This window comes from Pelodiscus sinensis, chromosome 8, assembly GCF_049634645.1.
Source record: "Pelodiscus sinensis isolate JC-2024 chromosome 8, ASM4963464v1, whole genome shotgun sequence".
Classification (NCBI taxonomy): domain Eukaryota; kingdom Metazoa; phylum Chordata; order Testudines; family Trionychidae; genus Pelodiscus; species Pelodiscus sinensis.
In genome coordinates this window covers 27,925,909-27,941,498 of record NC_134718.1, presented here as the reverse complement: position 1 = coordinate 27,941,498, position 15,590 = coordinate 27,925,909, and the positions used below count along the sequence as shown (strand labels likewise).

The following is a 15,590-nucleotide window of genomic DNA, read 5'->3' as shown; positions in this document are numbered from 1 at the left end:
CTCCTCCGTGTCCGGGAGTGGTCCCTCTGCCCTGGGGTCAATCATCACCCGGGGGGCATGGACGGCGTGAGCCCTGAGGACGCGGTCCAGAGCCTCAAAGTGGGGGCATGCCTCCAGGTTGGCCCCTGGCTGGCAGGCCCGGGAGTGGGACTGCCGCAGGTCCTTAATTTTGCAGCGGACCTGCTCCCGGCTGCGCTGGTGGCCTCTGGCGGCCAGGCTGGCAGCCATGCGGCCGTAAACGGCCGCGTTCCTGTGGCTAGTGCGGAGATCGTGGACATTGGAAGCTTCCCCCCAAACCTGGATGAGGTCCACGATCTCCGCACTTGACCAAGCGGGCGCCCGCCTCTTGCGTCCCCGGGCAGGCTCCTGGGAGCCGCCAGGCTGGTCCTGGGGAGCAGTGGAGGGCTGGGTGGCATCGGGTGGCTGGCTCATTTTGTGGCAGGTGCAGGCTCTGCTGGCTGGGTGCTGGCAGGCTTGCAACTGGCACAAACAGTGTAGCCAGCCCGTGGCCCTTTAAGGGCTCCGCGGCCGGGAGGGGGGCAGTAGAGTTTGCCTAGTGTTGGCCAGAGTGGCCACCAGGGAAAGCTGGGGAGGGCTAGCCTCCCACTAGTTCAAATTAAATGGATACAGCCCTTAATTCAAACTAGCTAATTCGAACTAGGCGTTAGTCCTCGTAAAATGAGGTTTACCTAGTTCGAATTAAGCGCTCCGCTAGTTCGAAATTAGTTCGAACTAGCGGTTTGCCTGTGTAGCGCCTATCAAAGTTAATTCGAACTAATGGCTGTTAGTTTGAATTAACTTTGTAGTGTAGACATACCCTAAAAGAGTATCATAAGGAGGAGGAAGAAAAATTGTTCTGCTTGGCCTCTGAGGTTAGGATGAGAAGCAATGGGCTTAAATTGAAGATATTTAAGACCAGGTTAGACAGACACCTGTCAGGGATGAGCTAGGGCAACTCAACTTTGGAAGCCCCAGAGGCCACACAGATACTTACAGAACATGCTGAGGGCCTCAACTTAAGTGTGGTTGCATATGCAAGCAAATATATACAAATAGCTTCTCTTACACTGACAGGCATGAATACAAAGATTAAGGCAAGACTGCACAACACACAGGCCCCATTTAAGTCAGTTCTGCTGATATTAATAAAATGCAACATTTACCAGATTTCTACTCATGTGACAGCACTTTTCATGAGCAATGGCAGTCCAAGAATTTAACTACTAAAACACATATCAACAGAAGATCGTTACACTGACTACTTTTTTGTTTTGGCTCCCACTCGCTGGCCACGTGCTGATCCCCACATAAACCCTAACTGCACTATGGGGCGCAAACAGACTGGCCGTGGGCAGAATACCACGTTATTAATAAATATTTTATAAACCTTTACCTTTTCTCTCTGCTGACATGTCTCCTCTCCTTGCTCCATTATCGCCCCTGGTGCCTGCTGCCCCCCAACTCCTCACCCTCCTCTGCTGTCCTGACTCCTGCTCTTTTCACTGTCCTCAGCCCTCCTGCGACCTGCCCCCTTCCACCAGCCCTTCTCTCCCTCCTGTGCCCACTCCTCCAGTAGCCCCACTCTGATCATGTGAGCTACCCCTCCTCATCCCCTCTCCTAACACCTCCCTCTACACACCTGCCCTGCCTCTCTCCTCTGGTACTGGTCCCTCCCCTGCAGGTGTCTGCCCTTCTGCTTCACGCCCAGAATTCCCTGGCACCTGCACCTTCCCTTAGCCCTGTATCCTCCTCGTGCCTCCCCCTTCCCTCACCGCCCCTGCCTTCTTTGCCCTCTTTTTCCCTGTTGCCCATCCCCTCACCACTATCTACCCCCGTTCCCCTCATGCCCCTGTGCCCTCACACATGCCTTGCTCCATCCTCACCTTTCTCATGCCTACCCCTTCTTTCAAGCCTTCTCCCAGCCCTTTTCCCTCCAGCCCCCAATGCCCTTCCCCTCTCTTCTCCTCTCCCCGCATTACCCTGTCCCCTCTCCCACTGACACCTCCCCTCCTGCCCTTTTCCTCATTGTCTGTACTTGGCCCCCTGGCATTTATTTCTCCTCCAGCCTGTCTCTTGGTACCTTCCCCTTTCTTCTCCCTTCCACTCCGCACAAGCCTCTTTCTCTCTCCCGCCTCCCTGCCGTACAAGCCCCTTCCTCACTGTAAAAGCCCCTTCCTCTCCCCTCCCCCTCCATCCAAGCCCCTTCCTCTCCTACCCCGTACAAGCCCCTGCCCCTCCCACCGCCACCGCTCCCGCTCCCACTTCCCTACCCTCTGCAGGGCCGGACTGAGAACCGCGTGCGCCGCTGCAGCGGTGGCAGCATGGCACTTTTCAGTTTTAAAATCCCAGGCATGACATTACGTCATGTCCAAGCATCTCCCCACCCACCTGCAAACGGCGCGCAGGGCAGCAGCCGCCGGCAGTGTGCGCAGCGCAGGTAAGGGGGAGCCGAGCCGAGGGAGCCGACTTTTGGGTGCAGGGCCCCCTTAGGCACAGGGCCTGATTCAGCCGAATCAGCCAAATTGGCTTAAAGCCGGCCCTGCTGGGGAGCGGTAGAAGGCTGGCTGGCACTGGCTGCCTGGCTCATGCTGGGGCCACTGGGTCAGGTGCAGCAACTGCTGGCTCTGGGCTGGCAGGCTTGGAGCTGGCACAGGCACTGTGGCCAGAGTCTATCCCTTTAATGGCTCTAGGGAGGGGGGAGAGAGGGAGAGGAGTTTTCTTGGTTGTGCTCCGAGTGGCCACCAGGGCACCCTGGGAAGGGCTGGAGGCCCCCTATTTCAAAATAAGCGTCTACATAGTGCTTATTTCGAAATAGCAATTTTGAAATTGGCGCAATTCCCGTGGAATGAGGTTTATCAATTTCGAAATAAGCCCTCTGCTATTTTGATTTAATTTTGAAATAGCAGTTTGGCTGTGTAGACACTGGTAAAGTTATTTTGAAATAACAGCTGTTATTTCGAAATAACTTTGCTATGTAGACATACCCTAATAGATCAAATCAATATGATGGAACTTAGCACTTCTAAATCTGGAGTTTCAAAATTTTATTCATTTTAAATGCATTCAAATGTAGTATTTGTATTCAGACATTATAAGTTCAAGGCAATAGCTTGTATCCAAACCTCAGATTTGACATTTTAGTTTGAACCATCTCTAATACAAGCTTTCTGAAATAGTCCTTGTAGGAATGTATTTAAGACATAGGTTGTACCATGGAAACAAATTACCTTTCTGTCACTCTGGTACTCCTTTTGAAACCATGCTGCCACGTCCAATCAATGCCCTCATGCTCCCTTACAGTGGTCAGTGAGAGGACCAATGTAAATTACTGCTGACCCACTCGCATATTAATTTGTACCAGAATGTCCTACAGACCTAGAAGTGTGCATATGGAGGAGGGGTGAATTATGATTTGGAGATCAGCCATTGTCTTTCTCCAGCCAAAGCAAGTGAGCATTCAGAGAGGAACTTCTACAAGGTTAAGGGAAACCATAAGTATTTTATGAACCCATCAAGCTCTGCTTTGGGAACTGCTGATAAATTTCTGCTTTCCAGAGGATGTTGAATTTTTTGTCTCTCTCTTTCTTGGCTATTAGGATATAGCTGTCTCCTCCTCTTTATAATTCACCACCATTACTCTAATCAATCACACACCTTCTCAAGGGCTGTGTCTACACTGGCAAGGGTTTTCTGGAAAATCATCTGATTTTCCGGGAAAACTTGCCAACTGTCTACACTGGCCGCTTGAATTTCCGGAAAAGCACTGATGATCTAATGTAAAATCATCAGTGCTTTTCCGGAAAAACTATGCTGAGTCCAAAAGGGCCAGTGTAGACAGCATGGTAGTGTATTCCGCAAAAGAGCCCCGATCGCGAAAATGGCAATCGGGGCTTTTTTGCGGAAAAGCGCGTCTAGATTGGCCACGGACGATTTTCTGCAAAAAGTGCTTTTGCGAAAAAGCATCCTGCCAATCTAGATGTGCTTTTCCGAAAATGCTTTTAATGGAAAACTTTTCCGTTAAAAGCATTTTCGGAAATTCATGCCAGTGTAGACGTAGCCAAGAAGTCTTAGAGGAGTAGCCATGTTAGTTACCAGAATATCCCGAAATAGCTATCCCGTGTCTTCACAGCAAGCCCATTATTTTGGGCTCACTATTATGATGTCCCTGTAGACCTCATTCTATGAGGAATAAGGGACGTTTTGGAATAGCGCTTTATTTAGAAATTTGGCACTGTGTAGACAGAACCAAATGACAAAATAAGCTATTTCAAAATAGCATCGAAATAAGATGATACAATTTGTGTAGCTTAAATTGTGTATTTTATTTCAAGTTATGCAATGTATGTGCAATGTAGACACACCCTAAGGTGCTGCAGGACCATTCTTTGTTAAGTCTTCTCAATAAGTGCTGGCCTCAAAGCAGACTGGTTTCCAATACTTCTAATTAAAGGTCTTAAACACATCTCAGAGTCTACAGACAACAAGATGCCTTCTTTACTGTCTTTGACTGCTCTACTCACTATGCCAAAGATGCTCAGCATTTTTAGTGACTGTAGTATGCTCAAGTCCCCTTAGATCACTGGAACTTGGTCCAAAATTTTCTGATTTTTACTTTTCCTGGCACTAATGATTATAAGTGCGTCAGGATCATTGTATATGGAAATGTATAATCCTGAGAAATGCAATCAAGCAGCATGAAATACCACATAATGCTGTCACTAGCTCTTACAAATTATAGTCTCAACTAGGTATGAACCTGGAAGATAAACCTTGGTTTTTTGGATGCGTTTTCATTTTACCTTAGGTACAATGTTTATTACTGCCCATTTGCAGAGATGGTGAGATGTGGGATTCAAGAGCAAAAGCTGCATTATGCCTTAACAAAAATTAACACAAAACCAGATGAAAATTCTGCAAGCATGTTCCCAATCTGCTCTTTAGCATGCAGCAAACACACACACATACACACAATATAAATTTAGCCTCTGTTAGTTTAGTAACAGAATTTACTACTGAGCCTACACTTCCTCCTGAGTTTGGCTGCTCCTAGATTGTTTTATTCTTTTTGGGATTTCACTATTCCTGTCCTTAATTCTACTTGCTTTGTAGAAATGTTCAAATCCTTTTCTGTTTCTGGGTTAGATCTCATAGGACCCACTTGGTCTGGCTACCTGTGTGAGTCAGTGTGGGTCTTGTGGTATTTTTAAAATGCATACAGGAAAGATCCTTCAAGGCATAGTACCTGGAAAAGTCAGCCTTGAAGTCTCCAGAATCTGAGAAGTTATGACATGTCCACACTAGGAAATTATTTGAAATAAGTTATTTCAAAACAATAACTCACAAAATAACTATTTCAAAATAGTGTGTCCACACTACAGGAAAGCCTCAAAATTATTCCAAGACAGGCTCCCTCAGTGTGCCTGCACTTCCTTGACTTAGAGCCCCCAAAAGTTCTGAGGAGTAATTACTTTGAATGACTCTGGGGAGTAGTTATTTCAAAATGGCAGCATTGGAGTGTCCACACTACCGCTATTTTGAAACAGCTATTTTAAAATAAGCATTACGCCTCCTGGAAAGCAGGAGTTATTTTGAAATAACCAGCATGTTATTTCAAAATAATGGGCTTGGTAGTGTGGACGCTTCGTTTATTATTTTGAAATAGGGAGAATTATTTCAAAATAATTAGTGTAGACCAGGGCTTAGAGATTTCGTGAAAGTAGAGAATTTGTAACTAGGAGTCTGCAGTTTTCATCCTCTAGTCTCTTCAAGAAAAAGCAACTGCATTATACTGCTATTGTCTTTCATCCCTTTTCTCTTCTACCAGTTAAAGTGCTGAATTTAATTTGGCATTTGTGATGGAGGTTGAACAAGAGGGCTGCGTCTAGATTGGCAAGTGTTTCCGCAAAAGCAGGTGCTTTTGCAGAAAAACTTGCCAGCTGTCTACACTGGCCGCTTGAATTTGCGCAAGAACACTGACGATCTAATGTAAGATTGTCAGTGTTCTTGCACAAATACTATGCTGCTCCTGCTTGGGAAAAAGCCCTCTTGCACAAAAGCATTTGCGCAAGAGGGCTACTGTAGACAGCTAAAAACTGTTTTGTGCAAAAAAGCCCCGATGGTGAAAATGGCGATCGGGGCTTTCTTGTGCAAAACCGCGTCTAGATTGGCACGGACGCTTTTCCGCAAAAAGTGCTTTTGCGGAAAAGCGTCCATGCCAATCTAGACGCTCTTTTCCGCAAATGCTTTTAACGGAAAAACTTTTCCGTTAAAAGCATTTGCGGAAAATCATGCCAGTCTAGATGTAGCCGAGGAGTACAGAGAAAGACCTAAGAAGTAACTTAGTAAGAGCAGTGAATTTGGTCAGGAAACATACCAGAAGGCACATAGCTACCCATGAAGATGCTTCTCTTTGATTTCAGCTTAGAAATAATATACACCTACCTCCTAAACAGCTAATCAGATCCTTAGAGAAAGGGCACATTCTTGCCACTGGAGAAACTTAGCAAGAGCTTCTCTGTAGCACTGTGGATTGTGGTCTGCCCAGATGTTCAGAAGCTAGGCTCAACAGGGATAAAAATGGTCTGTCGGTGTCAGATAAGAATGGAGCCCCACACATTGCGGGACTTTTTGTCTTGGAAGAGTTTCTCAGTTTCTCACAGCTGAGACCTGGCCAAAGCCAAAGGATTTGTTTATAGATGCTCACTCCTTTGTCATTATTACTGGAATGTGCTGCTGTGACTGTTTTTCTCTGAGAAGTAGCAATTATTGAGGGGGAAATCTGAATGGAAGACAAAAGATTTTTTTTTACCACAAAAATCTTGGGATGCCTTTCACTTGATGCTGATGCTTGTTATTCTTGTGAGAGAAATGATACACCTTGTTTGGAACAAGACTCTGAAGATTCAAGAAAGACCCTTCCTTATGTTTTAAAAATGACATCTAAACTATCAAGAAAATTGCAGATGCCTGAACAATTGAGTTATACTAGAAGGCACATAGCTTCTAATATAACTATTTAATATTTTCAATATTAAATTGAAAATAAAAGTAGATAGCATAACTTTCTCTAAAGGGTAGGTTGAATTCTTTCCGCTATTGTGATGCATCCTTATTGCAGTCTCTGGGGTTGCACACAAGTGACTGAAAATTTAGTCTGAGAATTTGAAAGTAAAAGTGAGAATTTTAATAAACTATTTCCCAATCTGTGCCCTGCCATGTAATGTTTAGCAGTCACTATATAAAATGTTTATATATATGTTTAGCACATCACCAAAGATTTTACAAACATTACTTAATTAATCTTCAAAACTTTCATGAGATATAGGCAGAAACTATACCATCTGGTTGAGCTATCCAACATGAGTACCAAATGGTGACTAGTTAAAGCATATCAAAATTGGATAAACTGAGGTTAAGTGAGGTTACATTTCCCCAGGCTGCAGAGGGAATCCTTGTCAGAGCCTGGATTAGAACTAAGGAGTTCCTGGCTCTAACTGCAATAAACAAAGAGGGTATTTTTATTTTCTTATAATTTATATTTATATATCTATTAGTGAAAATCTCTTGCTGATACAATCTTGTACATATTCAACCCAAAGGCATTCCTACTTCTGCAACAATAATCATGCACATAGATTTATTCTTTTTATGGGAACTCAATGATTAATCACAGTGAACCAGCTGAAAATAGCTCTCTCGGAAAGGAGATAACACATTTTCTAATTACAGAAGTGTAGCTCTTAACAAGTATCTCCTCTACAATTTAAGGGAAAAGCATGCCACCTAAATGTCTTAAGTTTAACCAACATCAATCTTCTGGATGATTTAAGGAAAGCAATTGTTTTTCCTAATTAATTTTAACAACCAAGATCAAATAACTTCTGCTTCAAACTTCTAAAGCATATGTATCAAGCCATCTTAGAAGTGTACCTGCTATTACAGAAATGCAAAATGGCAAATGTGAATATGTTTACCTGACTTCAGGTGCTGGAAATCCTATTACAATGCAGTCCAACTGCACTTTGGTTCCTTCTGGAACTTCTCTGCTTTTCAGTTTTTGCGTAAAGCGTGGTGGCTGTCCGATAGGCTCCTCAAAATATAAAGATGTGGGTACTGCCTGTGCTGTTAACTCTGTGCTTTCTAATTGATTTAAAGCTTCCAAGTTTGCCTCCTGATGATCATTTATTTTTTCAAGTGTACACTCTGCTTTATTATCCAAGTCTTGAGGTACTGGAATAGAAGGTCGCTCTCTCTTTTCTGACAGCTTTGGGAAACTAGGGCTACTTTCTTGAGCAGCCTTATTTTTAGATTCAAGTTTGCTCCTGTAGTTTTTGCATGTTTTAGGTCTTATTCTTTTAGAATTATGTGCTTTGAAAAGTGAAGAAAGCTCCTCAATAAAATCTGCTGCCTTGTTTAGGAATTCCTTTTTGGACTCTGCTTCAGAACCAAGCTGTTGTTTCTTTAGATCCTGAATGCTCTCTTTGGAACCTTTTGCTTCTGTGACATGATCCAGGCAAAAGTTTGAATGGAGACCTTTATCTGAAGTTGGCAAAACTGTGGACTGGGTTACTTGTTTGTTTGAAACTGTTTTTCCACAGTTTTTCACTTGATCAGAGCTATAATGTACATGTGTCTGTTGCTCATCCTGTTTTTCAAGTGGATCTTGATCAATCGCTTGTCTTGCCAGATTAACACTTTCATCTAACTCTTCTTGGCTCAAAAAGGCAGAGAGATCTGGAAGGTCATCTGGACCAGCTACTTCCTCTGAAGCCCCAGAAGTACTGCCATAATGGAAAGTATGTGGAGAGGGTTCTGATCTACTTCTTTCACTGTTCCCTTGATGTCTGGTTTCAGCTAAATAACTCTCTCTCAGAAGTTGAGATATTGAAGTGGAGGATTCTAAACTGTTGTCTTGCATGCTGTCAACAGAAAGGACAAATAGGACCACGCCTCATCAATAGTAAATTAGTTGCCAGCACAGAATTATAGGTGTCTGAAAAGTAGAACATAAAGTTTTTAATTGTGCTTCTATTCTAAAAATTAGCAAGTAAAATGGCCTCTTTTTATTTAATTGACCTGTTCTTGTATATATTTAGAGTCAGATCTGCTGCCTTTGTTAACTAAAATAAGTTGGGGTTTTTTGTTTTTTTTTTTACTTATGTTAGATCAGGGCTGGGCAAGATGCAGCCTGGGGGCCAGATCCGGCCCACCTAACAATTTGATCCGGCCCGCAGACTGCATCTGTCTGCTTTTTGTTTCTATACTGCTGCCCATGCCACTGAATTTCCAGGCGGTGACTCAGGCAGCAGGATCCTATTTAAATGGCACATGGCTCCCAGTCATGGTGCTACTCTGGCAGAGGATGGAGCCATGAGCCCTTTAAAAAGCTGCAGGAACCCTGGGCAGCTGCGAGGCAAACCCAGTAGCAACAGGACCAGGAACTGGGAGCCCTTTGCTGTGTTTTTAATTCAAAGTCTCTGGCCCCAGACAACTCTGGTAGAGGCTAGTCCCCAGCCCCAACCCTTCTGCTCCAAGCCCCGCCCCTTCTGGGGGTTGAGCCAGCCCATGACCACGTACCAAATTCATTAAGTGGCCCCCCTGCGAAAATTATTGCCCACTCCTGTGTCAGATTTATGGAGCTATTCTATTCCAGATAACTGGTCAAGAGAATTATTAACTAAGTTGCATTTGCAAAGTCTTTATGGCTGACTATGTGCATATCAGAAAAAACTACTTTAAACTTGGATTCCATGGTGAAATTTGTTGGACTGGCAATTAGGAGAAAAATGAAGGAACTGCTTGATGGTACTTTTAAACTGAGCAAATTTGGATTGAAATCACTGATCGTACGTCTACACTTGCTCCCTAGTTTGAGCTAGGGATGCAAATGTAGCTGACTAAAATTTAAATATCCCACGCTTCATTAGCATAATCTTGCCCCCCGCGTCATTGTGCTCAACAACTGATTCGAACCAGAAAGTGCGCTCCGGGACGCATTAGTTTGAACCAACAGGTTTGATTTGAACTAACACATCCTGGAGCACACTTCCTGGTTCGAATCAGCTGTTGAGCGGAATAACGCGTGGACAAGATTATATTAATAAAGTGCAGGATATTTAAATTCCCGCTTCATTAGCAATTTCGGTCGGCTACATTTGCATCCCTAGCTTGAATTAGGGAGCAAGTGTAGACATACCCTGAGACAATAAGTATATAAACCCACAAAGTCAATTTTTGGGGCAAAGCACAGTCTAATGGCAATTTTTCATTGAAAACTCATAGCAAATAATATATTAAATACACAAGAATGGCCGTGCCAAGTCAGACCAATGGTCCATCTAACCAAGTATTCTGTCTCTGATAGTAGCCAGTGCCAGATACTTCAGAGGATATATGAACAGAACAGATTAATTTCAAGTAATCCACCCCCTGTCATCCAGTGCCAGCTTCTGGCAAATGGAGGCTTAGGGACACCTAGAACATAGGGTTGTGTCTCTTAACATCTTAGCTAATTACCAATGATGAACCTATCCTGCAGGAGTTCCACAGATTTACTGTGCATCTAATAAGTATAAAACTCTCCTCTTTACATCATCTTCTCATCCATTCCTTGACACTTGAAGCTTCCCCTGTCTAGTTGGCCCCACTGATGGACTGTGCTATTATACTTCTCTTGCTGCCCCAGCTGTGATTCTGCAATAAGCAGCCCATTTTCCAAATCCTAATCCTACCTATGCTTACATTTTTGTTTAGAGATCATTAAGGGTCAGATTGTTGTATCTAACTCTATTTTCAGCTTGTGCAGAAGAGAATTCTTTTGTTCTATATTTAATAAAGTAGAAGTTGGCTGCTAGTCAAACATCACACTTTGAGACCGCATTTAGTTATCTAAAATCAGAAATATTGTGAACAATATGAGAGCTAGTCAAATGAAAAACTGCTGTTTCACCGAGAACTTGTTTTAAGATAATCAAACAACTACATTAAAAACAAGCCTTGAGAGATCTGCTATTTACATCCTTTCTTTTCATGCATCTAACAAAATAGTTTTTTTAATTCACAAAACCTTATGCCCAAATAAATCTGTTAGTCTTTAAGGTACCACAGGACTACTTTTTGTTCTTATTCTGTAGTTTCTTTCTAGAAATCTATATATTACCAGAGCAATGGCTAAAATGTTAGGCTTAAGAACATAAGATCAGCTATACTGGGTTAGACCAAAGGTCCATCTAGCCCAATATCCTCTCTGCTGACAGTGGCCAATAGCAGATACCCCAGAGGGAGGGAACACAACAGGTAATCATCATGTGATCCCTCTACTGTCATCCATTTCCAGACAAACAGAGGCTAGGAACACTATACCTACCCATCCTGGCTAATAGCCACTGATGGACCTAACCTCCATGTATCTATCTAGCTCTTTTTTGAACCCTGTTAAAGTCCTAGTCTTCACCACATCCTCTGGCAAGGATTTTCATGGGTTGACTGCACTGAGTGAAGAAAAACCTTCTTCTGTTTGTTTTAAACCTGCTGCCCATTAATTTCATTTGATGACCCGTAGTTCTTATATTGTGGGAATAAATAAATAACTTTTCCTTATTCACTTTTTCCACACCAGTCATGATTATATAGACATCTATCATATCCCCTCTTAGTCGCCTCTTTTCTAAGCTGAAAAGTCCAAGCCTTTTTAATTTCTTCTCATATGGGACAAGTTCCAAACATCTTATCATTTTTGTTGCCCTTTTCTGAACCTTTTCCAATACCAATATATCTTTTTTTAGATGAGGCAACCACATCTGTATGCGGTATTCAAGACATGGACATGCCATGGTTTTATATAGAGACAATAAGATATTCTCTATCTCCTTTTTTAATGATTCCTAACATTCTTTTTGCCTTTTTGACTGCTGATGAACACTGAGTGGATGTTTTCAGAGAACTATCCACAGTGATTCCAAGATCCCTCTCTTGAGTAGTTGTAACCAAATAGTCCCTATCATATTGTATGTATAGTTGGGATTTTTTTTCCCAATGTGCATTACTTTACATTTATCAATATTAAATCTCATTTGCCATTTTGTTGCCCAATCACTTAGTTTGGTGAGATCTTTTTGAAGCTCTTCACGGTCTGCTAACTATCTTGAGCAGTTTGATATCATCTTCAAATTTTGCCGCCTCAGTGTTTACCCCTTTCTCTAGATCATTTATAAATAAGTTGAATAGGATTGGTCCCAGGACAGACCCTTGAGGGACCCCACTAGTTACCTCTCTCCACTTGGAAAACTTACCTTTATTCCTACCATTTGTTTCCTGTGTTTTAACCAGTTATCAGTCCATGAAGGGACCTTCCCTCTTATCCCATGACAATTTACTTTAATTAAGAGCCTTTGGTGAAGGACCTTGTCAAAGACGTTCTGGATATCTAAGTATATCATATCCACTGGATCCCCTTGGTCTACATGTTTGTTGACTCCCTCAAAGAACTTTAGTAGATTAGCAAGGCATGCTTTCCCTTTACAGAAACCATGTTGACTTTCCCTCAACAAATTATGTTCATCTACGTGTCTGACAATTCTATTCCTTACTATTGTTTCAATTAATTTGCCTGGTACTGATATTAGGCTTACCAGTCGGTAATTGCCAGGATGACATCTAGAGCCCTTTTTAAATATTGGCATCATCTTAGCTATCTTCCAGTTATTAGGTACATTAGGCTTGATTAATAATGAGTCTTAGTTCTTATATTGCAATGGTAGGAACTACAGAGGAATCTGAACTGCAAAGTACACAGATTGAGATCCAGTCTTTAACAACTCCTTTCTGGTTCAAATTTCCTGGATTTTGGTTTGTCCTAGTTATGTCTTGGGGATTTACTCTACATTGTTCTCATCAGAACTTTGGAACAGCCAAAGAAGTGTTTTCTCCACATAATCTATACCATGTTTCAAGATGAACCCAAAGCATAGCAGAACAGAAATTTGGGAGTTTCGTTAATGATGTATGAGATACCCAAACAGTGCTGGTGTGTTCAATAAAGCTTATTCAATAGTTATGTAGCTTTCTATTTACACTCTGTGGCTACGTCTACACTGGCCCCTTTTCCGGAAGGGGCATGTTAATTTCAGCTATCGTAATAGGGAAATCCGCGGGGGATTTAAATATCCCCCGTGGCATTTAAATAAAAATGTCCGCCGCTTTTTTCCGGCTTTTAGAAAAGCCGGAAAAGAGCGTCTACACTGGCCCCGATCCTCCGGAAAAAGTGCCCTTTTCCGGAGGATCTTATTCCTACTTCAAAGTAGGGATAAGATCCTCCGGAAAAGGGCACTTTTTCCGGAGGATCGGGGCCAGTGTAGATGCTCTTTTCCGGCTTTTCTAAAAGCCGGAAAAAAGCGGCGGACATTTTTATTTAAATGCCGCTGGGGATATTTAAATCCCCCGCGGATTTCCCTATTACGATAGCTGAAATTAACATGCCCCTTCCGGAAAAGGGGCCAGTGTAGACGTAGCCCGTGACTTTATGCCCCCACAGAAACTGTCTTTAACAGGAACAAAGTAAACTAGATTTTCTGAGATCAAAGCACCAAAACCTTAGCCAAATTTTGCGGTGGAGATTGGAAAAAACAGCATCCATTTTAATAAACCAAAATCAACACTATAAATTGTGAAGCTACTTCTAAATAGCTTGTTAGTGATATTTAGGAAGGAAAATGGGGAAATCAAAACTGTTTCCAGTGGCACAAGGACAGAGTCTAGCAACATTGACTATACATGGTTCTTCTGTCTACCGTGCTAATTTGAGTTCAAGTAACTGGAAAAACAATGAGTTCTGCAGAGCCTACATTTCTGCCAATGTTCTATTGTTAGTCAACTTGATTTTGGCAATGGCTTGACCTATAAGTCAGTACGTTGAAAGCAAGAGGATTCCTAAAAGATAGGAGCTTGTCCCATGAGACTTTCATGTGCCAATTTATTTTATATAGTATGCAGTTACTTAAATTTATTTCCTTGTTGTCATTGAAAGAATCCTGAGCCTTATTGAGATAAATGATAGTGAAATCTTAGCAAATAGGAAGAATTCTTGGACACATTGGACACAAGCCAGCTATTGTGTTTGCCTTGGGGAAACAACAAATGCCTGATGTTACAAGCAGCCTTTTCAGACAACAATTCCTCCACTTATCTAATAATAAAGTGGTAATCTGGGAAGTGTGGCATTCAAACACCTTCTCTGGCATTCAGTCTGATTTTAAAATGAATAGATTTAGCCAACACGTATAATTCTTGCCTGTCACTTCTAACTCCCATTAATATAATGTGAAAGAAACGGAGGATTAAATTTCTAGCCATGGAATAACTAGCATTTGACCTTTTTTCTTGCATATTGAAATTTGTGGGTCAAAGGCTTAGAGGTTGGGAACTGGTAGTGCTCTATTCACGTCATACCATCTGAGGACCTCTTCCTGTATAGCTACTGCTTCTGATTTAAAAAATTAAAAGTTTAAACTATGTGAATCTTCAATTAATTTAATTGAAAATAAAATAAATCATCCCTACCCAATTCATAAAATATAACATTAACCAAACACAAAAACTTAAATGCAAAACAATTACATTAGTTTTTAGTAACTGAAATGCTACATAGACAATTAAAAACAAGCACAGCAATGTTGCATGTGATCTTTCAAATATCTAAAGATTAAAATCACATTCTCACATGCTTGTGGGAAATGTCAGATAATGGTTGTCCTTGATTCTGTTTCTGGTTATTGCTTGTTGATATGTTTGTCAGACTTTGAGACTCCAGACTCATGAAATATTTGGTTAGTTAGGGAGTTAGCTCAGTTGTGTTCTGTGTCCCTAAGACTTTTTTTTTAAATGAATGTATTATCGAAAATTACCTACAAGAAAATTGTATATCAGTTTTAGGTACAGTCCAGTGGCCCACACCAACTGCAGATAACCAAGTAACAAATCTCATTTCAAAATATAGTACTGGTATTAAAACAAAGGAAAACAAAGGAAGTGTCCCACTCCTCAGAGAAAGCAACAGCCTCTGATGAGAAAAATATCAATACTAATAAATGGGTTAAAAGGTAAGTCAGTCTATTGCATCAGATATATTTTTCTAAATAATTTACTTTTCAACATTCACATGTTTTAATATGACCCTTTGCTTTGTTTAATCTACAGTACATTTTAGAATCCCTCTGAGTTACAAACATTTGATTGGGAGTCTAAGAAATGCTTAAAAGTGTTTGCTCATTGTTACATAATTTTGTAAATAAGTAAAAATAATTTACATAAATCCACATATTGTTATTCCAGAGTTTGGGTTGTATATAAGTATCTATTTTTTAGAGGATTTTTTAAAAATTGCAGTTGAAATTGATATAAATTGAGGATCTATGGAGAAACACTGACTCCTTTTAGGCCTGGTATTGCTTCTACTGAAGTCAATGCAAATAGATTGAATGCAAATAGATTGAATCAGAATCATACATTCTGTGTGGACAAAAGCTAATAAAAATGGTTGAGTGTTTTTGCTGAATTGTGGAAGTCAATTACATTTTAGTAGTGAATGTAACTTC

The 15,590-nt window shown here is 41.6% G+C and overlaps 1 protein-coding gene across 8 annotated transcripts in view; it reads right to left on the bottom strand.

Moving 5' to 3' along the window:
* MYPN (myopalladin) overlaps positions 1-15,590 on the bottom strand; it is a 163,563-nt gene that overhangs the window by 116,362 nt on the left and 31,611 nt on the right. For 3 of the 8 annotated variants that reach the window (XM_014574681.3, XM_014574680.3, XM_075934919.1), the window contains exon 2: positions 7,974-8,992. The exons of 2 other annotated variants lie outside the window; for them this stretch is intronic. In XM_014574681.3, coding sequence (XP_014430167.2) covers positions 7,974-8,917 — 944 coding nt within the window. In that variant the 5' untranslated portion in view covers positions 8,918-8,992. The remainder of the gene's footprint in view (positions 1-7,973; positions 8,993-15,590) is intronic. 3 more of the 8 variants (XM_006125268.4, XM_006125269.4, XM_006125270.4) reach the window with 1 other exon arrangement.